The sequence below is a fragment of the Mustelus asterias genome, chromosome 13 (genome assembly GCF_964213995.1).
Source record: "Mustelus asterias chromosome 13, sMusAst1.hap1.1, whole genome shotgun sequence".
Lineage (NCBI taxonomy): Eukaryota > Metazoa > Chordata > Chondrichthyes > Carcharhiniformes > Triakidae > Mustelus > Mustelus asterias.
The window spans coordinates 91,753,999-91,779,875 of record NC_135813.1 but is presented as its reverse complement, the minus strand read 5'-3'; the positions used below and the strand labels follow the sequence as shown (position 1 = coordinate 91,779,875).

The following is a 25,877-nucleotide window of genomic DNA, read 5'->3' as shown; positions in this document are numbered from 1 at the left end:
TGGGTCACTGTCCGTGTGGAGTTTGCACGTTCTCCCCGTGTCTGCGTGGGTTTCCACCGGGTGCTCCGGGTACCTCCCACGGTCCAAAGATGTGCAAGTTAGGTTGATTGGCCAAGCTACATTGCCCTTAGTGTTAGGGGTACTAGCAGGGTAAATATGTGGGGTTACGTGCATAGGACCTGGGTGGGACTGTTGGTGGTGCAGACTCGATGGGCCAAATGGCCTCCTTCTGCACTGTAGGTTCTATGGTTCTATGTTGCCTTGCCAACACTCACTGCCATTGCTCCACAGGTACTGTTGCCTTTGCCTGTGGAACCGTAATTCAGTGATTCGGCATCTGCAGGGAAATTGCAAAGAGTCTTAAAATAGAAATTGTTCCAAGAAATCCTAACTATTGTTCAGTAACCCTCTCTGCAGAGAGAGTGACATTCATGGGCAGTCACATGGGTCAGCCGGTATAAAATCAGAAAGCGTTTGGGACACTTTGTTAAAACAGACAAAAAGACATAATAGTGCAAAAACGTTATCAGCACCTCACAGACAAACTAAGTTAATGCAACCAAATTTACACAGGATTCATGGTTCCCCTCACTAAGAAAAAAATAGGAAAAAACAAAGCAACCTCTTTAATTCTGGTCTCACCTGTGATGGGAAAAAATAATTGATACCAGCTCTTGTTGGGTCACCCTCTCCTTTAACTTTTGAAGTATCGTAAAGAAAGAAATAGTTGCACCTAGAGAAAAGGAAGAATAAAGGAGAACGATTAGCTACACAAATACACGCATGCTGATATCAGTTCAATTGTACCTCGATGTCCATGGGAAGGACAGTGGTGCGGTCGTAATGCATCAGACTGGTAATCCAGAGGCTCAGACTAATGTCCTGGGACCTGGGTTTAAATCACTTAATTAATAAATCTGGAATTGAAAGCTTGCCACAAATCTATCACTGAAACCAAATCACCAGCCTACACATAACTCCAGATCTATGCCATTGTGGTTGACTCTCAACGACCAGGGCGGCATGGTGGCACAGTGGTTAGCACTGCTGCCTCACAGCGCCAGGGACCCAGGTTCAATTCCGGCCTCAGTCACTGTCTGTGTGGAGTTTGCACTTTTTCCCCATATCTGTGTGGGTTTCCTCAGGGTGCTCCCGTTTATAGAGTCATAGAGGTTTACAAGCATGGAAACAGGCCCTTCGGCCCAACTTGTCCATGCCGCCCTTTTCTTTTAAAACCCCTAAGCTAGTCCCAATTGCCCGCATTTGGCCCATATCCCCCTATACTCATCTTACCCAAATAACTGTCTAAATGCTTTTTAAAAGACAAAATTGTACCCGCCTCTACTACTGTCTCTGGCAGCTTGTTCCAGGTTTCTTCCCACACTCCAAAGATGTGCGGGTTAGGCTGATTGACCATGCTAAATTGACCCTAGCGTCTGGGGTATTAGCGGGGTAAATGTGTGGGGTTACGGGAATAGGGCCTGGGTGGGATTTCGGTCGATACAGATTCGATGGGCCGAATGGCCTCCTTCTGTACTGTAGGGAAACACTGATATCAGAAGGGCTGCAGTGGTTCAAGGTGATGGCTCACCTCCATCTTCTCAAAGGCAATAAGTTTTTAAAGTTTATTTATTAGTCACAAGTAGGCTTATATTAACACCTCAATGAAGTGACTGTGAAAATCCCCTAGTCGCCACACTCTGGCGCCTGTTCAGGTATACCAAGGGACGATTTAGCATGGTCAATGTACCTATCCAGCACGTCTTTCAGACTGTGGGAGGAAACCAGAGCACCTGGAGGAAACCCACACAGACATGGGGAGAATGTGCAGACTCTGCATAGACGGGAATCGCCCAAGCTGGGAATCGAATTCAGGTCCCTGGCGCTGTGAGGCAGCAGTGCTAACCACTGTGCCACCATGCTGCCCTTCAATGCTGCCTTTGTCAGTGATTGCCACGTGCCATGAAAGAAAAGTCCAAAAATATTACACTGGTGTTCAATTCAGACGTTCTTCCCATACGGCAGCAGCAATTCAGCAATGCAAGTACAATGTGAAGAGGGTTTTGTGTTGCAATTCTGAACCCAGCATCAGCAATACACACCCATTATTCAATGAACTGGAACGCACCCCTGGGATTCCACTTCCTTCCTTTGTTTCAGATGTTGTGTCAATTTGGTACATGAAGGAAGAGGTGCGTGCATGCTGGGGAATTAAATTTCAAGACTTCAGCATCAACACCAGGTACTCCCAGTCGAGATGCAGCGTAGCTAGTGGATACAGGGAACTGCCTCTCTTTTGTCTGAAAATGTACCTCAGAGAGACATCCTTCACCCATCTTTCAACCTGTCAGAATGGGATTGCCAGTTCATTGCATGTTTGGAGCAGTGCTTTTTGTGGAATGTGGCTATAGGCTTGCCATAAAGGCTTGAGAGCATCCACCACTTGGAACTTGGTGTCAGGAAGCTGAAATTGAGTGTGCTTTTAAAAAATGTATTTTACGGGTGTCACTGGCCAGGCCAACATTTATTGCCCATCCCTAGATTAGCTTGAGATGATGGTGGCGAGTTGTCTTCTTGAACTGCTGCAGTCCCTATTTTGAGAGGTGTAAGAGAATTGGCAGCTGTGAGAATGGGTGAGGGACGTCTCTCTGAGGTACATTTTCAGACAGAAGAGAGGCAGTCACCTGTATCCACGAGCAGAGAATCATTAATCTTCAGTTGGCACTGGGGAGTCAGTATAGTTTTGGATATTCCAGTATCTACTCCTGTGAAGATGGAGGCAGAATTGAAATTCTTACAATCTCAATGGTAAAACTATATAATTGCCACAGAGTTAAACAAGAAACCTGAACATCTAAGAGGAGCAAGTTTGCTACAGTGCTTGGGAAAGAATGCTACAAGCTATATTGCATCCTAGACCTCACTCATCTGCAGAAAAGCCAGGCTTGTGAAATTCTGGAGGCCTTAAGGACCCACTTTAGGCCCTCTACTAATGTTACTTATAAATGCTACGTATTCAACACCAGAGTTCAGGAAGAGGAGGAGAACATTGATCAGTACATGACTGCATTGAGATGCCTAGCTGAATCTTGCGAGTTTGAGATGATCTGATCAGAGATAGGATTGTCTGTGAGAGGAAGCCTGCTGAGCAAAGGGAAGCTTACTCACAAGAAAGCTATTGACGTGTGCAGAAGCTCTGAAGTGGTCAATAGTCAACTGCAGCGTATTGGGAAGAAGAAAAGCAAGCTTATGAAGGTGGTTTCTGGAGAGATGTCAGGTGATGATTCTGATGAATCACTCTACCCCAGATCAGGTTGGCACCCATCCATTGACTCTGTCTACACTTCCCGCTGCCTCGGCAAAGCAGCCAGCATAATCAAGGACCCCACGCACCCCGGACATTCTCTCTTCCACCTTCTTCCATTGGGGAAAAGATACAAAAGTCTGAGGTCACGCATCAACCGACTCAAGAACAGCTTCTTCCCTGCATTAAGTTGATCTTTCTCTACACCCTAGCTATGACTGTAACACTACATTCTGCACTCTCTCCTTTCCTTCTCTACGAACGGTATGTTTTGTCTGTATAGCGCACAAGAAACAATATTTTTCACTGTATGTTAATACATGTGACAATAATAAATCAAATCAAAAAATCTGAAGGGAAATAACGGTTTGTGCCTATCGGAATGATGACTGTGGAAGAACAGCATCAAGTTAATGTGAAGTGTCAGGTAGATAGATACCAGTGCCAGAAGCAACATCATGAGCTCTGCTGACCTGTTTCAAGTTGCTCAAGATTAAAAAATGAAGGCATCAAAGGTACAGTTAAGGCAATATGACGCAACAGTGCTCACCCCAAGAGGATAAGATAGGCGAGAGCCCAATGCAATGGGAAGGAAGAAGATATGCCATTCCAAATAGTGGACACAAAGGAAGATTCATTCATCTCCGTTGAAACAAGTCAAAAACTTGGATTGGTAAAGACTGCATGTCCCAAAAGAGAGTTTTTCACGGCCAGTGAGTGCTGAACAAATCCTACAAAAATTACAAAGATGTTTTCACAGGTCTGGGACATCTTAGAATCTTAGAATCCATACAGTGCAGAAGGAGACCATTCAGCCCATCAAGTCTGCACCGACTCTCTGACAGAGCATCATACACAGGCCCTCTCCCCGATCCTATCCACTCAACCTCATACACTTCCCATAGCTAATCCGTTTAACCAACATACCTTGGGACACTAAGGGGCAATTGAGCATGGCCAATCCATCTAATCTGCACATTTTTGGATAAAACCGGAGAAAACTCACGCACACACGGGGAGAATGTACAAACACAGACAGTGACCCAAGGCCAGAATTGGACCCGGGTCCCTGGTGCTGTGAAGTAGCAGTGCTAACCACTGTGCCACCGTGCCGCCCTGGTGGATATCATCGTGAAGCTGATTGGAGTGTGAGACCAACTCAACATGTTCAAGGACAGCTCCAACTGTGCTCATGTTCAGCCTGAAAGATAGAGGAGCTCGAAAAGATGGGAGTAATCAAAACGGTGACAACTCCCACAGACTGGATTTGCTACACTCTAGCAGTGACACAACAGGAAAGCTGAGAGTGTGCAGAGATCTAAAGGACCTCAATAGCTTTGAAGAGATCTCATTGCCACATGCCAACCACTGAAGGAACTTTACCACAACTTTCCAAGGTAAAGGTAAAAGTTTATTTTAAGTCACAAGTAGGCTTACATTAACACTGCAATGAAGTTATTGCGAAAATCCCCTAATTGCCACACTGTTCAGGTACGCCGAGGGAGAATTTAGCATGGCCAATGCAACTAACCTGTACATCTCTGGACTGTGGGAGGAAACCGGAACACCCGGAGGAAACCCACACAGACACGGGGAGTACATGCAGACTCCACACAGACAGTCACCCAAGCCCGGAATTGAACCCAGGTCCCTGGCGCAGTGAGACAGCCATGCTAACCACTGTGTCATTGTGCCACCAAGTCATTAAGTACGTTTAAAGCAGAGATTGACAGATTTCTAACACCAAAGACGCAACAGATTATGGGGATATAATCAACCTCAATCCAATCAACTTCAAGATGATATCCACTGGGGTGGCATGGTGGCATAGTGGTTAGCACTGCTGCCTCACAGTGCCAGGGACCCAGGCTTGGGTCACTGTCTGTGTGGAGTTTGCACATTCTCCCCGTGTCTGTGCGGGTTTCCTCCGGGTGCTCCGGTTTCCTCCCACAGTCCAAAAGCCGTGCTAAATTCTCCCTCAGTGTACCCGAATAGGCGCCAGAATGTGGCGACTGGGGGATTTTCACAGTAACTGCACTGCATTGTGAATGTAAGCCTACTTGTGACTAATAAATAAACTTTGGATAGTGTGAGAAAAAGGCATCAAAGTAGATGATTAGCCTTGATCGTATTAAATAGAGGAGTAGGTCTGATGGGCTGAATAGCCTATTCCTCCTATGTTGCTTTGTTCCCAACATGAGAAATGAGATTAAGGTTCACGTTAGCTAGTGCAGTGCTTGCAATGAACATTAACCTAAAGAGCCACATATGACACATAACAACCAAGACAGACTTTGGATGAGACCGCCTCACTCCTTTTGGAACTGACCATCTCATCACCGCCCACTACTAAACTATTCAGTTTACTGGGAGCTGGACACGTTGACGCCAATGACCACCAGTGAGATTGCAGAATGCCTGAAAACACACTTCAGTCGTTAAGGGATTCCTGACATTGTGATAAATGACAATGGCCCTCTGTTCATGAGTGAAGAATTAAGGTGGTTCGTAAATGATTGGGAAATTCAACATTACACATCATCTCCACACTGTACCCAGTCAGGTGGAAAGGCTGAGTGAGGCAGCAGTGAAAATTGCCAAAGAGATCAAACAAAATAACTGTACAGATGTGTACAAGACAATCCTAGTGTAGAGAAACACACTGACCAAAGGTGTGGAAAGTAATCCAGTTCAGCAACTAATGTCATGCTGCACACAAACTCTTCCAATAGCTAAACAAAGAACAAAGAAAATTACAGCACAGGAACAGGCCCTTCGGCCCTCCAAGCCTGCACCGACCATGCTGCCCGACTGAACTAAAACCCCCTACCCTTCCGGGGACCGTATCCCTCTATTCCCATCCTATTCATGTATTTGTCAAGACGTAATTGAGAGTCAGGCACTCATTGCTGCGGCTCTGGAGTCACATGTAGGCCAGACCAGGTAAGGACAGCAGATTTCCTCCCTTGAAAATGCCACAGAAGCCAGAAGTGGTAACGGGCGTGAGAGATAAAATCAAAGTGAAAAGACAGAAAGACAAATGTTACTTTGATTAGGCTGCCTAATCACCACCAGAAAATTGGATTCAGAGCAAACATTCAATGTTCTCAACAAAAGTCAGCCCACTGGCAACTTGAGAGTTAATTATTGGCCAGGACTCTGGGGAGAAAACTTCTGGAGGGAATTGGGGTATATAGTTTTCATGAAACAGGCAGGTTCCCTACTCCTGACAGATTCATGGGCAAGTGCGTGCACTAGTAGTAGCAAGAAAAATCCAGGATTCCCAAGGAGAAGGGCGGCACAATGGCACAGTGGTTATGGGGGGCAGGTGGCACAGTGATTAGCACTGTTGCTGCAGGTTCAATTCCAGCCTTGGATCACTGTCTGTGCGGAGTTTGCACATTCTCCTGGTGTCTGCGTGGGTTTCCTCCGGGTGCTCCAGTTTCCTCCCACACTCCAAAGATGTGCAGATTAGGTGGATTGACCAAGCTAAATTGCCCCTTAGTGTCCCAAGATGTGTAGGTTAGGCGGATTAGTGGGGTAAATATATGGGGTTATGGGGATATGGCCTGGGTAAGATGCTCTGTCAGAGTGTTGGTGCAGACCCGATGGGCCAAATGGTCTCTTTCTTCACTGTAGGGATTCCATGATGATTAAGTAACATCTCCAGCATTCTATAGGCATATGGCCCATAGTTTACACCATATCTGCCCTTACCCCTCAAGTTGTTCTCCAGTTACCTCTGCAGATTTCTCAATTAATATACTTCTTTGGGAGTAAGCAGCTTTCTGTACAAATTCAACAAACTATACTTCAAGTTGGAGACTAGTAAGCAGTGAAATATCTTTAAAAGGCAGTCTTTTTTGGGACCATTATAGCTTAAGGCAAGTGATTGGTCATATTGCATCAGCACAAATCCCATGATTTCACAATGTGTATGGTATTACTCATCACATTTGGCGCAGTAGATGGAATATTTAATTGCTATATCTCTGCTCTTTCATCTCCTGCAAGGCATCTCCTGATAGGTTCACAAAACAAAAAATCTTTTACGATTGGCATTGTCACTCATGATTGTATGCAGATACTCTGTCACTTTGCGCATATTTATTAGTGTCACAAGGAGGCTTACATTAACACTGCAATGAAGTTAGTGTGAAAATCCCCGAGTCACCACACTCTGGCACCTGTACACTGAGAGAGGATTTAGCATGGCCAATGCACCTAACCAGCAGGCCTTTCAAACTGTGGGAGGAAACCGAGGCATGGTACATTGGGGAAACTATGCAGACGCTGCGACAACGGATGAATGAACACCGCTCGACAATCACCAGGCAAGACTGTTCTCTTCCTGTTGGGGAGCACTTCAGCGGTCACGGGCATTCGGCCTCTGATATTCGGGTAAGCGTTCTCCAAGGCAGCCTTCGCGACACACGACAGCGCAGAGTCGCTGAGCAGAAACTGATAGCCAAGTTCCGCACACACGAGGACGGCCTCAACCGGGATATTGGGTTCATGTCACACTATTTGTAACTCCCACAGTTGCGTGGACCTGCAGAGTTTCACTGGCTGTCTTGTCTGGAGACAATACACATCTTTTTAGCCTGTCTTGATGCTCTCTCCACTCACATTGTTTTGTTTCTTAAAGACTTGATTAGTTGTAAGTATTCACATTCCAACCATTATTCATGTAAATTGAGTCTGTGTCTTTATAAGCTCTGTTTGTGAACAGAATTCCCACTCACCTGAAGAAGGGGCTTAGAGCTCTGAAAGCTTGTGTGGCTTTTGCTACCAAATAAACCTGTTGGACTTTAACCTGTTGTTGTTAAACTTCTTACTGGAGGAAACTCATGCAGACTTGGGGAAAACATGCAGACTCTGCACAGACAGTGACCCAAGCCGGGAATCGAACCCGGGTCCCTGGCACTGTGAGACAGCAATGCTAACCACTGTGCCGTCATGTCGCAGTATAGTAAAACACTTAAGAGTTAGGGACATTGATTTTGATTTGATTTATTATTATCACATGTATTAACATACAGTGAAAAGTATTGTTTTTTGTGCGCGATACAAAGCATGCCCGACATAGGGAAGGAAAGGAGAGAGTGTAGAATGTAGTGTTACAATCATAGCTAGGGTGCAGAGAAAATTTCAACTTAATGTGAGATAGGTCCATTCAAAAGTCTGATGGCATCAGTGAAGAAGCTGTTCTTGAGTCGGTTGGTACGTGACCTCAGACTTTTGTATCTTTTTCCTGATGGAAGAAGGTGGAAAGAGAGTATGTCTGGGGTGCGTGGGGTCCTTAATTATGCTGGCAGCTTTTCCGAGGCAGCGGAATTGACTAAAACTACCAATAAAAAAATCTAAGGGTTACATCAGGGAGTACTTATTCATTAAAAAAAAGTGGTCAACATAATGAATAGCCTCCAAATAAGGCAATGGACTGGTAGTCTATCCAATGACACTCTTGTGAAGCAGCTTGGGATCTTTTACTACGGTAAGAGTTACTACACAATGCAGATTGTTGTTGGAGATACGAACAATTGTATTGGAAAACAAATGCACCGGTTTAATGAAAAACAGGGTGGCACAATGGGGAGACTGCAAGGTATTGCTGGAAAGATGAGCCAAGAACCAAATGACCTTCCCTGTGCATTCTAATCTTGTGATCACAATTAATGTGAAGATTTGAGAAAACAATGGTAGTTTGTTTCAGCACCAGACTGTACGAGACTATCCCGTTGTCTTGAGCACTCGACATTATTGCAGATACAGCCCTTGCAGGGAATGTCTAGATGATTTCTGTGTATTCCGATTTAAAACAAAACACAAATAAAGGGCATTTTATCTCTGTTTAGAAACACGCAGGATTATAAATGAGTAAAACAGTGGATTTTTTTTAATGTACTGTGGCTCCCCTTAGTGGGCAGAAAGAGCCAAGCAGCAACAAGGAATGAAGCGGTTTACAAAACAAATATTTAATGCAAATTGGGAAATTGACCTCAGGTAGTCTACATTCCCGCTGCCTCGGAAAAGCTGCCAGCATAATCAAGGACCCCAGGCACCCTGGGCATTCTCTCTTCCATCGGGAAAAAGCTACAAAAGTCTGAGGTCATGTACCAATCGACTCAAGAACAGCTTCTTCCCTGCTGCCATCAGACTTTTGAACGGAGCTACCTTATATTAAGCTGATCTTTCTCTACACCCTACCTATGACCGTAACACTACATTCTGCACCCTCTCCTTTCCTTCTCTACATTCAGTAAGCTTTGTCTGTATAGCGCGCAAGAAATAATATTTTTCACTGTATACCAATACATGCGACAATAATAAATTAAATCAAACCTCTCCCCCACCTTCCCCCCACACACACACATACACCTGACCCAAACTGTTCAGATGGTGAAATGGAGTGCCTTGTTCAATCAAGAGTATTCCAGACCAGATCCCCAGTTTGTGCCAAGTCCAAAAGACGTGCTGGTTAGGGGCATTGGCTGTGCTAAATTCTCCCTCAGTGTACCCGAACAGGCGCTCGAGTGTGGCGACTCGGGGACTTTCACAGTAACTTCATTGCAGTGCAGTAAGCCCACTTGTGACACTAATAAATAAACTTTAAAAAACTAAGTTTAAGTTAAACTGATGGGTGCTGGAACTAATGTTGAGTCAACCAGGGCCACTGGGAAAGGTCAGTTTGTTATTACTGGAGCAGATTAATCAAATGACACAAATGTATTTACGGGGCAATGATATGCGTACATGAAATTGGAGAGCAAAATACTGCGGGTGCTGGAATCCGAAACAGAAAATGTTGGAAAATCTCAGCAGGTCTGACAGCATCTGTAGAGAGAGCATAGAGCCAACGTTTCAAGTCAGGATGAGGGTCATCCTAACTTGAAACATTATCCAGGATTTTACGGCCTTGCTCATCCCGAAACTGTAAAATTCTGCCCGAGGTCAATGGATCTTTACATGGTCCGCCCCTCGCCTGCTACGATTCCCGTGACGGGTGTGGCGGTAAAATCCCGGCCATTAACTCTGTTGTCTCTCCACAGATGCTGTCAGACCCGTTGTGATTTTCCAGCATTTTCTGAAGAAATGAGAGGATTTGTTGATGGCAAGGGAGAAGGCCAGTTAGTCCAAAAGGCCCGTTTCTGTGCTGTAAATTTTATGGAATTCCATGTATACTTACACTTTTATTCTGGAATTGTTGCTAAATGTTAAAGGCCTGTGTGTTAAGAACTGGCAACCCTGGCACTGTACCAAGTACAATATAAAAAGCACCATTAGTTGCTCTTAGCAATGAAGTGGGAGAGTTACCATGGCTGGTCTCAGCACTGCTGATCTAATCATTGAACAAAAATTACTTAGATGTCCCAACTCAACCGCTATTCAGTGGTCTTGCAGAGCAAGTACTTATGTACAATGCTGTATGGTGACAGAACCAGGCTCAACTGTGATGCTCTCCTCAGTCAGAGAATCCTACAGTGCACAAAGAGGCCATTCGGCCCATTGAGTCTGCACCGACCACAATCCCACCCAGGCCCTATCCCCATAACCCCATGCATTTACCCTAGCTAGTCTCCCTGACACTAAGGCGCAATTTACCATGGCCAATCCACCTAACCCGCACATCTTTGGACTGTGGGAGGAAACCGGAGCACTCGGAGGAAACCCACGCAGACACGGGGAGAACGTGCAAACTCCACACAGACAGTGACCCAAGGCGGGAATTGAATCCCGGTGCTAACCACTGTGCCGCCCGGAAAATAACTTTCTTACAATTGCTGTCTGCGTTCACACAGTGGGGGTCTTGGGGACAGTGCCAAAGGCAGCCAAGATTCAGCTATGATTTACTATCTCTGTGAGAAAGAGAAAAAAGAATCATTTAGAATTAAAAAACTTTCTTCTTGTAGTTGGTGATTTGAATGCTCCGGTTTGAAGTCTGTACAGAATCCTTCAAAGATAGTCAGATCATTATGCTTCAATATAGCAAATACAAACTGAGATTTAATTTTCTTCAGTAGAATCGTCTCAAGTATCCTCCACACTGTAACGCTGAGAACATTTAGCCAGGAGGATCATGGCAATGTTTCAGAAAAGTCATGCAAGAACACCAAACTTATTTACAAAACTCCAACAATGTGTGTTGAGAAATGGAAGGGAGGAGAAATTCCACAGGTCAGATTTTGGAGTCTTCTTGTCAGGAGCCAGGCTCAACCGGAAACCTGGATTGTTTTACCGGAAAGATTGGGAGATTAGGCATTGTGACAATTAAATTTTCAGGGTATGGAGTGCGTAATGGAGTGAGAAAGGGTGTGAAGAGCATCGAATGTTACATTTCACATTGCAGCGTTCCCTCCAGCAGTCATCCTGGCCTTGACATGACTGTTGTAATGTAAACAAGACAGCGTTAAGTGTCTACAGCAGCAGAAAATACCATCCTTTTCTTCGCTGTCTTGGCACAGTTGTTAGCACTGCTGCCTCACAGCGCCAGGGACCCGAGTTTGATTCCTGGCTTGGGTCACTGTCTGTGCGGAGTCTGCACGTTCTCCCTGTGTCTGCGTGAGTTTCCTCCGGGTGCCTCCGGTTTCCTCCCACAGTCTGAAAGACGTGCTGGTTAGGTGCATCGGCCAAGCTAAATTCTCCCTCAGTGCACCCAAACAGGTGCCGGAGTGTGGCGACTAGGGGATTTTCACAGTAACTTCATTGCAGTGTTAAGGTAAGCCTACTTGTGACTAATAAATAAACTTTATTTTCAAATTGTTATCTTTGTTTTCAAATCCCCTCGTGGCTTCTCCCCCTCCCCATCTTGGTAACCTTTGCTAGCCCTACAAATCTTTCGACATAACTGCACTCCTTCAATTCTGGTCCATTTGAGCATCTCCAATTTTTATCACTCTTATCACTGGCCGTCATATGCTGTCAGCTCCCTAGGCTCTGAGCTCTAGAATCTTCTCCCTCAACAACTCCATCTCCACAGCATTCCTTGACACTTCGACGCTATAAAAATGTAAGTTGCTGTTATTGTCGACACAGTCACTGTCAACATCCTTGGGGTTACTATTGACAAGAAACTGGACTTGCCACATAAACACAGTGGTCAGAGGCTTGGAATACTGTGGCGAGTAACTCACCTCCTGACTCCCAAAAGCTTGCCCACCATCTACAAGGCACAAGTCAGGAGTGTGATGGAATACTCCCCACTTGTCTGGATGGGTGCAGCTCCAACAACACTCAAGAAGCTTGACACCGTCCAGGATAAAGCAGCCCGCTTGATTGGCATCACATCTACAAACATTCAATCTCTCCACCACCGACGCTCAGTAGCAGCAGTGTGTACTATCTACAAGATGCACTGCAGAAATTCACCAAAGATCCTTAGATAGCACCTTCCAAACCCACAACCACTTCCACCAAAAACGACAAGGGCAACAGATACATGGGAACCCTGCAAGTTCCCCTCCAAGCCACTCACCACCCTGACTGGGAAATATATTGCCTTCCCTTCACAATGTTGGATCAAAATCGTGGAATTCCCTCCCTAACGGCATTGTGGGTCAATTCACAGCACGTGGACTGCAGCGATTCAAGAAGGCAGCTCACCACCACCTTCTCAAGGGCAACTAGGGCTGGGAAATAAATGCTGGCCCAGCCAGCGATGCCAATGCCCCACGAATGAATAAAACAAAAAGTATCATGGGATACTGGAAGCATCCAATTTTGCAGGGCCTTGAGTGGGCAAAGCACTGGGCTGCCTGGCAGACTTTGAACTCCTACCCTGCAATGGGCAGGAAATGAAAATCTTGATCGCAATTTTTAATCAACTCTGTATGTACAAGCTTATATTTATTTGTTCAACTCTTACCTCTGGCTGTGGTTTGGAGCTATATCAGTATCATCGAGAGCTTTACCCCAAGTGACACTCAACACGCTGCTGGATACCACCCTGCAATGGTGTGGATGCAGAAGGCCAGAGACAAAGACAAAGCAATATACGTAGAATATACAGAGAGAGGAAAGGAAAGGAAACTAGCTTGTCTTTCCCTGTTTGTTCACATTTAAACAATAATTTGTTAACATATAGCAACCCCCCCCCCCCCCCCCCCCCACACACAAACATTTATAGTGGATACATCCGTATTAACACAATTAGATCACTATAAACATTGACCAGTAAAACCATGATAGGTTGGTTGAAAGTACTGTGCTGAGTTAGCAAAAGCAGTGTCCCACCATTTATGAAGCATCCTCAAAGGTCATGAAAGAGTCCCTTGGGTAAATTTAAATATCATTCCCTGTACCTTTGCGATTCAGTGACAGATTCTACAAGAAACTACAAAGGGTCGTGAACGAAGCCCAGTCCATCACGCACACCAGCCTCCCATCCATTGACTCTACACTTCCCGCTGCCTCAACAAAGCAGCCAGCATAATCAAGGACCCCACACCACCCCGGACATTCTCTCTTTCACCTTCTTCCGTTGGGAAAAAGATACAAAGGTCTGAAGTCACATACCAACCGACTCAAGAACAGCTTCTTCCCTGCTGCCATCAGACTTTTGAATGGACCTACCTTATATTTAGTTGATATTTCTCTACACCCTAGCTGTGACTGTAACACCACATTCTGCACCCTCTTCTTTCCTTCTCTATGAACGGTATGCGTTGTCTGTATAGCGCGCAAGGAACAATATTTTTCACTTTATACTAATACATGTGACAATAATAAATCAAGATTTTGCCCATCACAGGATTGATTCGAACGTGAAACCTTTAGGGAGAGAATGGGAACTTGGAAATCTATCACCATTCCTTTCTCATCGCTGGGTCAAAATCCTGGAACACCCTTTCTAACAGCACTGTGCAAGTATCTTCACCATGGAGGCCTCAGAGTTCAAGAAGGCAGCTCATTACTGCCTTCTCAAAGGCAATTAGGGATGGGTGATAAATGCTGGCCTTGCCAGCAATGTTGGCATTCCGTGGGAATCACTTTGTTAGAAAAGGAAAGGAAACAAGCAATTGACTGGTTTTTGAATTCTGTCCCCGTGGTTACTCCTTGATCAGCTAACCAATCCCGCCATGGCAGATGGTGGAATTTGAATTCAATAAAAAATATCTGGAATTAAGAATCTACTGATGACCATGAAACAATTGTCGTAAACACCCATCTGGTTCACTAATGTCCTTTAGGGAAGGATATCTGCCCGCCTTACCTGGTCTGGCCTACATGTGACTCCAGAGCCACAGCAATGTGGTTGACTCTCAATTGCCCTCCAAGGGTCACTAGGGATGGACAATAACTGCTGGCCAGCCAGCGACACCCATGTCCCACAAATGAATAAATAAAAATTGGAGCAATTGTAGCCTGGCATCTTCTTTCTAATGCAGACTGACATTTGTGCGGTACTGAGGGAGTGCTGCACTGTTGGAAGTGCCATTAAACTAAGAGTGTCCCCCCATATCTGCTCTCTCAGCCGGATGCAGAAGATTCCGAAGCACTGTTTCGGAGACGAAAGGAGGTGCCCTGCCCACTATTTATCCCTTAATGGACATCGGCAAAACAGGTGACCTTGTCATTATCTCACTGTTCTTTGTGGGGGCTTGCTGTGTGTAAAATAGCAGCTGCTTTTTCTTACATTACAGCAGTCACCACACTTCCAAAGTGTTGCATTGGCAGCAAAGCATTTTTGGACAAACTAAGACTTTCTTTCTTGCTTACTTGCTTTCTAAAAGATTGATCAGCTCCTGGGAAACCCTGAAGGCCTCAGAACGATGATGGGGTGGAAGAAAAGCACCCAAATAAGCAAAGACTAAATGATTCCTTTTTCTCCTTCACAGGTTTTAATATGGTAATTGTGATAACCCCCAGGACCTTCATGGGGAATTACTGATTGACCTCCCTGTATTTCTTTCGATACCAATCAAGTAAACGAACTCAAATTAACTTAGGGACAAATTAAAAGGGGCAGCTCCCCAAAAGGAAGGGGGGAACAGCCCGAACCAAAAACAAAGTCGAAAGGAAACTTAAAATGTCAAACCAAAAGGTGATTATCGGGGTCGATAATACACCCCAGCCCCTGCGGCGCCCAGCGGTCGCGGAAGGCGGACCTCCCTGTAGGACTTGTTGAATACGAGCTCCTGGGGGATTGGTAATTAACTAACCAGGTGGAGCTCGTATACCGAGCCCTGTATAAAGCAGGCCCCTGAGTGGGTCCATTATTCCGGTTGGGACCTGCTTGCGTTCACCACAGGCTTGTGGTTTTGCTTTATTTTGTGTAATGAAGCACTGTTCCTTTACAGTCGACTCCTGGAATTATTATACTAATATAAACAGAAAGTGCAAGAAATACTCAACAAGCCAGCAGTATCTGCGGAGAGAGAAGCGGAGTTAACATTTCAGGTTAATGGTCATCAAAAGATCTAACGAAGGACCATCACCGACCTGAAATGTTAAATGTGTTTCTCTCTTCACAGATGCTGCCTGACCTAGATGAATATTTCTTGCACTTATTTTATTTCAGATTTCCAGCATCTGCAGTGTTTTGATTTTGCCTTAATATGGTAATTTTTATTATTATTTTTTTAGAAGTTTTGACTCATTTACAAAAGGTAAATAAAAGCACCAGACTATTTTCAGGAACCATCACAATAGCAGCAACAGCACGTTGAATACTGTGCAGCTCTGTGCAAAAATGCACACAAGTTTGAATTAAAACTTAGGGTAGTTGTAAACGTCCTTATATCCTAAACATTCTAAACGGGGCATTGAGTTTAAAAATTGGCAAGTCATGTTGCAGCTTTATAGAACCTTAGTTAGGCCGCACTTAGAATATAGTGTTCAATTCTGGTCGCCACACTACCAGAAGGATGTGGAGGCTTTGGAGAGGGTACAGAAAAGATTTACCAGGATGTTGCCTGGTATGGAGGGCATTAGCTATGAGGAGAGGTTGGAGAAACTTGGTTTGTTCTCACTGGAACGACGGAGGTTGAGGGGCGACCTGATAGAAGTCTATAAGATTATGAGAGGCATGGACAGAGTGGATAGTCAGAAGCTTTTTCCCAGGGTGGAAGAGTCAATTACTAGGGGGCATTGGTTTAAGGTGCGAGGGGCAAGATTTAAAAGAGATGTACGAGGCAGATTTTTTACACAGAGAGTGGTGGGTGCCTGGAACTCGTTGCCGGGGGAGGTAGTGGAAGTGGATACGGTAGTGACTTTTAAGGGGCGTCTTCACAAGTACATGAATGAGATGGGAACAGAGGGATATGGTCCCCGGAAGGGTAGGGGGTTTTAGTTAAGTCGGGCAGCATGGTCGGTGCAGGCTTGGAGGGCCGAAGGGCCTGTTCCTGTGCTGTAATTTTCTTTGTTCTTTATTCTCTGTATGGGCGCATGGTTACAATACTCATACAAGTCATGGGGTCACAACACAGAGTCAAAACAACACCTTGCATTTAAGTAGCAACTTTAATTTGTCAAGACATTCCAAGGTATTTCATGAAAACATCTTCAGACACTGAACCAAAGAAGCAAATATTAGAACAAGTGAAAGATTGGTCAAAAAGTCCAAAAAGTTCCACAGTCCGAAAGATGTGCTAGTTAGGTGCATTGGCCATGCTGAATTCTCCCTCAGTGTACCTGAGCTATGGTTGGCCTCAACATTGCTGATCTAACTATGTACGGCACGGTGGCACAGTGGTTAGCACTGCCACCTCACAGTGCCAGGGATCCGGGTTCAATTCCTGTCTTGGGTCACTGTGTGGAGTCTGCACATTCTCCCCGTGTCTGCGTGGGTTTCCTCCGGGTGCTCTGGTTTCCTCCCACAGTCCAAAGACGTGCTGGTTAGGTGCATTGGCCATGCTAAATTCTCCCTCAGTGTACCCGAACAGGCACCGGAGTGTGGCGACTAGGGGATTTTTACAGTAACTTCATTGCAGTGTTAATGTAAGCCGACTTGTGACACTAATAAATAAACTTTAAAAAGGGAGGACTTTAAATATATTAAAGTTGGCAAAAAGATTTCGGGGGGGGTTTCAGAGTTCAGAGCCAAGTTGGATAAACAAATGACTGTCAATGGTGGAGTTGTGAACTAATTGTGTCGATCCATGGGCATTTTCTGAAGTATTAAAATAAAATTCTGAGAAAAACAGTGATTATTACTGCAGCAGTATATGTCACAGCATCAAAAATCGGGGAGGCAGTGGACTAGTAATCCAGAAACCCAGGGTCATGCTCTGGGGACCTGAGTTCAAATGATGGTGAAATTTGAATTCAATTAAAAGTCTAATGATTACCATTGTCATAAAAATCTATCTGGTCACTAAGGCCCTGTCAGGGAAGGAAATCTGCCAGCCCTACATGGTCTGGCCTACATATGACTCCAGACCCACAAATGCCCTCTCAAATGACCTAGCAAGCCACTCAGTTCAAGGCCAATTAGGGAATAAGCAATAAATGCTGGTCCATTGAAAGAATTTTTTAAAAAATCAAGTCATGAAATCCTCTTCTGTGAAGTGTGTTTTCATTGATGGTAAAGTGGGGAGAGTTCTCCTTCTGATCAGTATCATTTTCATGACAATAATGATCATTTACAGTACCTGCAAAGAATTGGTTCCTGGTTTTTAAAATTCTCACTTTTGTTTTCATATTAGTCCAGTGCCTCACCTCTCGTAGCTCCGAAACCTCCTCTGATCTCCAAGATCTCTGCACGCCTCCAGTGCTGGCCTCTTTGCACATCCCCAATTTTAACTCCTCCACCACTGGTGGCCGTACCTTCAGCTATCTGGGTCTTATGCTCTGCAATTCCCTCCCCAAACCTCTCCCCAATCCTCTACCTCGTTCCTTACTTAAGGTACCCGTCAAAAGCAGCCTCGTTGACCAAGGCTTTGGTCACGTGTCAAAACATCTCTGGCAAAGAGTCGTGCGGACCGGAGACATTAACTCGTTTTTCTCTCTCCACAGATGCTACCAAACCTGCTGAGTTTTTCCAGCATTTTCTGTTTTTACTTCAGATTTCCAGCATCCGCAGTATGTTATCTTTAGTAAAATATCTCCTTATATAGCTCAAGTGACTAATTTGAGCTATATCTCATTTACTATATTACCTGAGCTCAAGTGACTAACGTTCTTTGGTGACCCTCCAGTGAAGCACCTGGGACAAGCTTACAATGTTACCTGGGACAAGTTACCCAGGACTGCACCATTCAGCAAGGCCATGCCTGATCTTCCACCTCAGCATCACTTTCCCTCACTGTCCCCATAATGGGGCAACACAGTAACACAGTGGGTTAGCACCGCTGCCTCACTGTGCCAGTGACCCAGGTTCAAATCCAGTCTTGGGTGGCAGTCTGTGTGGAGTTTGCACATTCTCTCTGGGTCTGCGTGGGTTTCCTCCGGGTGCTCTAGTTTCCTCCCACAGTCCGAAAGACGTGCAGGTTAGGTGGATTGGCCATGCTAAATTCTCCCTTAGTGTCAGGGAGATTAGTAGGGTCAATATGTGGGGTTACAGGGAGAGGGCCTGGTTGGGATTGTTGTTGGTGCAGGCTTGACGGACTAAATGGCCTCCTTCTGCAGTGTAGAGATTCTATGAAACTTACTATGTTACCTGGCACAAGTTTACTGTTACCTAGGACAAGTTTATTATGTTACCTGGGACAAGTTTATTATGTTACCTGGGACAAGTTTGCTATGTTACCTGGATCAAGTTTACTATATTACCTAGGACGAGCTTACTATATTACCTGGGATAGGTTTACTATGTTACCTGGGACAAGCTTACTGTATTATCGGGGATAAGTTTACTATATTACCTGGGACAAGTTTACTATGTTAAACGCACTACATAAATACGAGTTGTTGATCTTTCCAAGACACGAAAGCAAAGTCTTGCCCTTTACGATTTAACGCAATGTAATCCATCAGACATGGACGCAGCTGGGAGTCAGGTCTGGGCTTGTTACTTGCGTTGGAAGCAAACATTTGACAGAAGAACTAACAGAGTGCCGTGGAATACCAGTCATTCCCCGGGCAGGCACAGCGCTCTCTGAGTAACTTCGAAATATTTGCAAATCCGAACACTTTCGCTCTAGTGCACGGACACTTACCATGCTGCGGCTTTCTGTTCTGTAACAGCCGCGGTGGCCATTTACTAATTCCAAGGGCTTCCGCCAAGTGTTAAAAAGGCTGGTATCCGGGATGCAGCCCCCCATCAAGACCAAGGAGCAGTGTGTGATGCGCTCATCTCCTTCCAGAATGGATTACAGGCTGCAGCTTCAGATCGGTGCAAAGCAGCAGACAAAAGACGTTCCTCTCCCTCTCCACCCTGTCAAAATTATCTTTCTCTTCCTCTTCCCGTCGCTTGTTGTGTTGCGTTGCAATGTTAAACCTAATTTATACCGGTTCAGTTCTCTGCTCCCTCCCTTCACGCCCAGCCACACCTCCTAAACTGTTGGCTCTCTAGCTGGTTTTCCCAGCTCTACAGCAACCCTTGCTTTACTGAACTCCACTGATGATGGCTAAGGGATGGCGGATTTTCACATGAGTGTTTCCAAGGACGCTGTTCTCCTACCTCGGCAGTGTGTCATCCGCTCTGTGCTTTCACACTTCTTAAAGTTTGTTTCATTGAAGTTTATTTTATTAGTGTCACACGTAGGCTTACATTAACACTGCAATGAAGTCACTGTGAAAATCCCCGATTCACCACATTCCGGCGCCTGTTCGGGTACACTGAGGGAGAATTTAACATGGCCAATGCACCCTAACCAGCACATCTTTCGGACTGTGGGAGGAATCCGGAGCACCCAGAGGAAACTCACGCAGACATGGGGAGAATGTGCAGACTCCACACAGACAGTGATCTAAGGGTGGAATCAAACCTTTGGGGGTCTCTGGCACTGTGAGGCAGCAGTGTTAATCACTGTGCCGCCCACGTTCTGGTGTGCATGATGTGGAGATGCCAGCGTTGGACGAGGGTGGGCACGGTAAGAAGTCTCACAACACCAGGTTAAAGTCCAACAGCTTTATTTGGAATCACGAGCTTTCCCAGCGCTGTTCCTTGATCAGGTGAATGGACCACTCACCTGATGAAGGAGCAGCACTCCGAAAGCTTGTGATTCCAAATACACCTGTTGGACTTTAACCTGGTGTTGTGGGACTTCTCACCATGTTCTGGACACTTCTGGAAGGAAAGTCAACCCAAGGATTTTTCTATCCAGTGCGCCAGATCGGCCTAGGATTTCACAAAGTCATTTAGAGATTGATTTATTACAGAGGAACATCCAATTAGGAGCGGGAGTAGGCCATTCGGCCCCTTGAACCTGCTCCATTATTCACTCAGATCATGACTGAGCTGGTTTAAAAACAGAAAGTGCTGGCAAAACTCAACAGGTCTGGCAGCATCTGTGGAGGGAGAAACAGAGTTAACTTTTCAAGTCCAGTATGGCTCTTCCTCAGAACTGGCAGATATGATTGTGCAGGTTAGATGGACAGCCCTTGTTAAATTGCCCCTTGGTGCCCCAAGATGTCTAGGTTAGGGGGATCAGCCATGGTAAATGTGCACGGTTATAGGGTTGGGGGGAGAGGAAAAGTCTGGGTAGGATGCTTTTTTGGAAAGTTGGTGCAGACTCGATGGGCTGAACGGCCTCCTTCTGCACTGTAGGGGTTATGTGGTTGAGCTGATTGTGGCCTCAACTTCAAATTTCTGCCTATCCCCATATCCTTAGATTCTTGACTATGAAAGGAGTCAATCTACCTCTGCCTTAAATATATTCAATGAGTCTGCCTCTGGGGAAAACCCGTGATCTGCAGGAGAGAAAATCTCTCCTCATCTCCATGTAAATGGGAGACCCCTTATTTTTAAACTGCATCCCTTAGTTCTAGTCTCTCCCACAAGGGGAAGCATTCACCTCATCAAGTTCCCGTAGGATCTTATATGTTTCAATAATATCACCTCCCATTCTTCCAAACTCCAATGGATATAATGGTTGTAGGAACATATAAGATTATGAAGGGAATAGAAAAGATAGAAGCAGGGAGGTTGTTTCCACTAGCAGGTGAAACTAGAACTAGGGGGCATGGCCTCAAAATAAGGGGGATCAGATTTAGGACTGAGTTGTGGAGGAACTTTTTCACCCAACAGATTGTGAATCTGTGGAATTCCCTGCCCAGTGAAGCAGTTGAGGCTACCTCACTGAATGTTTTTAAGGCAAGGATAGATACATTTTTGAACAGTAAAGGAATTAAGGGTTATGGTGAGCGGGTGGGTAAGTGGAGCTGAGTCCATGAAAAGATCAGCTATGATCTTGTTGAATGGCGGAGCAGGCTCGAGGGGCCAAATGGCCTACTCCTGCTCCTAGTTCTGATGTTCTTATACACCCAGTAGGGTGGCACGGTGGCACAGTGTTTAACACTGTTGCCTCACAGCATTAGGGTCCCGGGTTCAATTCTGGGCTCGGGTGACTGTCTGCATGGAGTCTGCACATTCTCCCCATGTCTGTGTGGGTTTCCTCCGGGTGCTCCGGTTTCCTCCCACAGTCCACAGATGTGTGGGTTAGGTTGATTAGCCATGGTAAATTGACCCTTAAGTGTCAGGATAAATGCTTGTGGTTACGGGAATAGGGCCTGGGTGGGATTGTTGTCACTGCAGGCTCGATGGGCCAAACAGTCTCCTTCTGCACTGTAGGGATTCTATGAACCTTTTCTCATAAGAAACTCCCTTTCCCCCATCCCAGGTATCAGTCGAGTGCACCTTCTTTGAACTATTCTAACATGTTTATGTTCTATTTTAAATAGGGAGACCAAAACTGTACGCAGTACTTTGGATGTGGAAAGTTTCTCCTCTTGCTTTCTCAGGCATCTCTTGTTTGCATATGTTTTCTGAGTGGTTCTCCATTTTGGGTAAATCTGCAGCACTTTGTGTGCTGTCAGATCTTCAGGCTCTATTTCACTCCTCTAATGTATTTCCCCTTATTTCAAATTGGACACTAGTATCAGACCCCACTGCTTGGTTCCTCTGCCTTCACCTTGAAAATCATACACATAATCCAACACCTATTTCTATTTTCAAAACAGTACCTCAGCGGACGCCACATGACCAGATGGTGTATACTAAAACAATCTTTACATGCCAGGCCAAGGTGGCACGGTAGCAGTGGTTAGTACTGCTGTCGCACAGCGTCACGGACTCAGGTTCAATTCCAGCCTTGGGTTTAAAGTTTATTTATTATTGTCACACGTAGGCTCACATTAACACTGCAATGAAGTTACTGTGAAAATCCCCTAGTCGCCACACTCCGGTGCCCGTTTGGATACACTGAGGGAGAATTTAGCAGGGCCAATGCATATCTTTGGACTGTGGGAGGAAACCGGAGCACCCAGAGGAAACCCACGAGGAGAATGTGCAGACTCTGCACAGACAGTAACCCAAGCCGTAAATCGAGCCCGGAGCCCTGCTGCTATGAGGCAGCAGTGCTGTCCTGTCTGTGTGGTGTTTGCATATTCTCCCCATGTCTGCGTGGGTTTTTTTCCGGGTGCTCCAGTTTCCTCCAACAGTCCAAAGATGTGCAGGTTAGGTGGATTGGCCATGCTAAATTGCCTCTTAGCGTCCCAAGATGTGTAGGTTAGATGGATTAGCCATGGTAAATGTGTGTGGGTATAGGGATAGAGCAGGGGAGAGAGCCTGGGTAAGATACTCAGTTGGAGGGTCAGGGCAGACTCAACGGCTGAATGGCCTCTTCTGCACTGTAAGGATTCTATGATCCTAAGATGTTACACAGATAAGCACAGGAAATGAGCAGCAAGTGAAGATGCAAAGATGAACCAGGAAAGCTTGGCTGGAGGGAGGTGGATTGCGAGAAGATGAGAGAGGTGGAAAGTGTCACACTGCGACAGCTGAAGGCTCTGCCACAAATGGTGGTGCAAGGGTGGATGGCGAATAGAAAGAAGGAATCAAAGTGCATTTGAGAGGCGTTGAGGGGCAGGAAGAGTTTCTGGGGAAAGGTTGTGGGGACAAGGCCAAATATAATAAATGAAATGCATTGTGAATGAGGAACTCGTGCAAGTCTTCCTCTCTCTGTATTAGTGTCACTGGGTGTGTGGATAAGCACGTGACATTGAGAATCTCACAGAGAGAAGGACAGAAGGGAATTGGGGAAGTCACAAAATAAATTTTTAAATAGGCTTGCATTTATGTAGCAGTTTCCTGACCTCAGCACTTTACAGTCACAAAAGTATTTTTAAAAGTCTAGTCACTGATATGGAAAGTTCTGTATCAAATTTACACATGGCAAGTTCCACAAACAGCAGAGATAACGATCACAGAATCTTTAGTGATGTTGGTTGCTGGATCATTTTTGACTTGAGAAAACTTCCCTGTTCTTCGAAACAGTGCCATGTGATCTACCCAAGAGTTCAGATAGGGGCCTCTATTGAACATCTCGTCTGAAAGACAACACTTCCGTCAGTGTAAAACTCCCTCAGTTACTGCACTGGGAGTGTTAGTTTTGATTCTATGGCCATGTCTCTGGAGCTGGAGTTGAAACCACAGCGTTGGGAGGTGAGAGGACTCAGCCACAGCTGATACCTAAAAAATTAACTTAATTTTCTTAAACTGGGTGCAATGGAACAGTTGGCATTACCCAGCACCCTAACACCCACTGCAGCCCTGCGACCCACCCAGGAACGTAAGTATGCCATTCTGCCCCCAAATTTATACCAGCCGCCCCCACCCCCCCCCCCCCAGTTATACAAACAATGTGAGTGGAGAGAGCATCAAGACAGGCTAAAAAGATGTGTATTGTCTCCAGACAAGACTCCACTCATGTTGTTTGTATCTTAAAGACTTGATTAGCTGTAAGTATTCGCATTCCAACCATTATTCATGTAAATTGAGTCTGTGTCTTTATATGCCCTGTTTGTGAACAGAATTCCCACTCACCTGAAGAAGGGGCTTGGAGCTCCGAACGTTTGTGTGGCTTTTGCTACCAAATAAACCTGTTGGACTTTAACCTGGTGTTGTTAAACTTCTTACTGTGTTTACCCCCGTCCAACGCCGGCATCTCCACATCCTCAATACTACCACCAGTGGGAATTTTTCTCTCCCTCTCCACCCTGTTGCAATCCCCCATAATTGAGAGTATCTCTATCAAATCTCCCCTCAACCCTCTCTTCTCTAAGGAAAAGAGTTCCAACTTCTCCAATCTATCAATGTAACCAAATTCCCTCATCCCTGGAATCATTCCCACGAATCTTCCTAGTACTCTGATGCCTTCATATCCTTCACTTCATGGAGTGGCCCTCTTTTTAGGTCAAACCAAACCAAGTAAACAAACTCAGATTATTAATTAGGTGTTGCCCTCTTTGCCCAGTACCGGAAACATTGAGGCCTAACTTGTGTTTCATACAGGTTCACTGTCAGACCCTCGCTCTTGTATTCAACATTCCTATTGCGAAAGACCAGAATACCATATGCTTTAGTAAACAATCTCTGAACCTGTCCTGCTATCTTCAATGAATAAGAGAGCCGGTGGCTTCGTGGTATTGTTGCTGGACTAGTAATCCAGGGATCCAGGGTAATGCTCTGGGACCCCAGGTTCGAATCTCACTGCTGCAGATGGTGAATCATCAAAACCCATTTGATTCACTAATGACCTGAAATCTATCATCCAGACCCTCAGCAACATGGTTGACTCTTAACGGCCCTCTGAGGTGGGCTAGCAAGCCACTCCACTCTGTTCAAGGGATGGGCAAAACATGCTGGCATTCACATCTATGAATGAAAAGAAAATATATACCCCATGTCTCTCGATCCTGTACCCTCTTTAGAAATGTACCCTTTATTTGATGCTATCTTTCCACGCTTTGTCCCCCATACTTCACACCATGAGTAGAGTAAGGATAATACAAAGCAACCGATCCTAATTCTCTTCTCAAACATCTCTAACAAGACCACCATAGAGGGAATCAACTGTCCTCACTTCAATAAAAGCTCTGAAGAAGTGCAACACAGTTGTTAGCACTGCTACCTCAGAGCGTCAGGGACCTGGGTTCAATTGCCGGCTTGGGTCACTGTCTGTGTGGAGTTTGCATGTTTTCCCCATGTCTGCGTGGGTTTCCTCCATGTGCTCCAGTTTCCTCCCACAATCCAAAGATCCACGGGTTAGATGGATTGGCTATGCTAAATTGCCCCTTAGTGTCAGAGAGATGAGCAGGATAAGTATGTACGGATATGGGGATAGGTTCTGGGTGGGACTGTTGTCGGCACAGACTCGATGGGCTGAATGGCTTCCTTCTGCACTGTAGGGTTTCTATGAAGTTATATTGGATTCCAAAGGATAACTCTGTCTCTCCACAGAAACTGCAAAACTACTACTGAGTTTTTCCAACATTTAAGGCTAAGCTCCACCTTGGCTCTCCCCTCCGTCCACTTTCACTCAAGTTGACCTTACCACTGAGGAAGCAACTGGAGAACCTTCTGGAGGGGAAGGGAAGTCACCCATACAACGTGAGGGCGCCACACTCAAGATGGCGGCGGCGGGGTGACGTTGTCCAGAGACGCTGGCGACGCCACACTCAAGGTGGCGGC

The 25,877-nt window shown here is 45.5% G+C and overlaps 1 protein-coding gene across 1 annotated transcript in view; it reads right to left on the bottom strand.

Annotated features, from left to right (window-relative positions):
• The window catches only part of hps4 (HPS4 biogenesis of lysosomal organelles complex 3 subunit 2), a 52,064-nt gene extending 32,402 nt beyond the window's left edge, over positions 1 to 19,662 (bottom strand). Inside the window, exons 1-2 of the mRNA XM_078227259.1 lie at positions 19,402 to 19,662; positions 643 to 733 (exon numbers count right to left, since the gene is read on the bottom strand). Coding sequence (XP_078083385.1) covers positions 643 to 733; positions 19,402 to 19,442 — 132 coding nt within the window. The 5' untranslated portion in view covers positions 19,443 to 19,662. The remainder of the gene's footprint in view (positions 1 to 642; positions 734 to 19,401) is intronic.
• Positions 19,663 to 25,877: the final 6,215 nt, after the last annotated feature.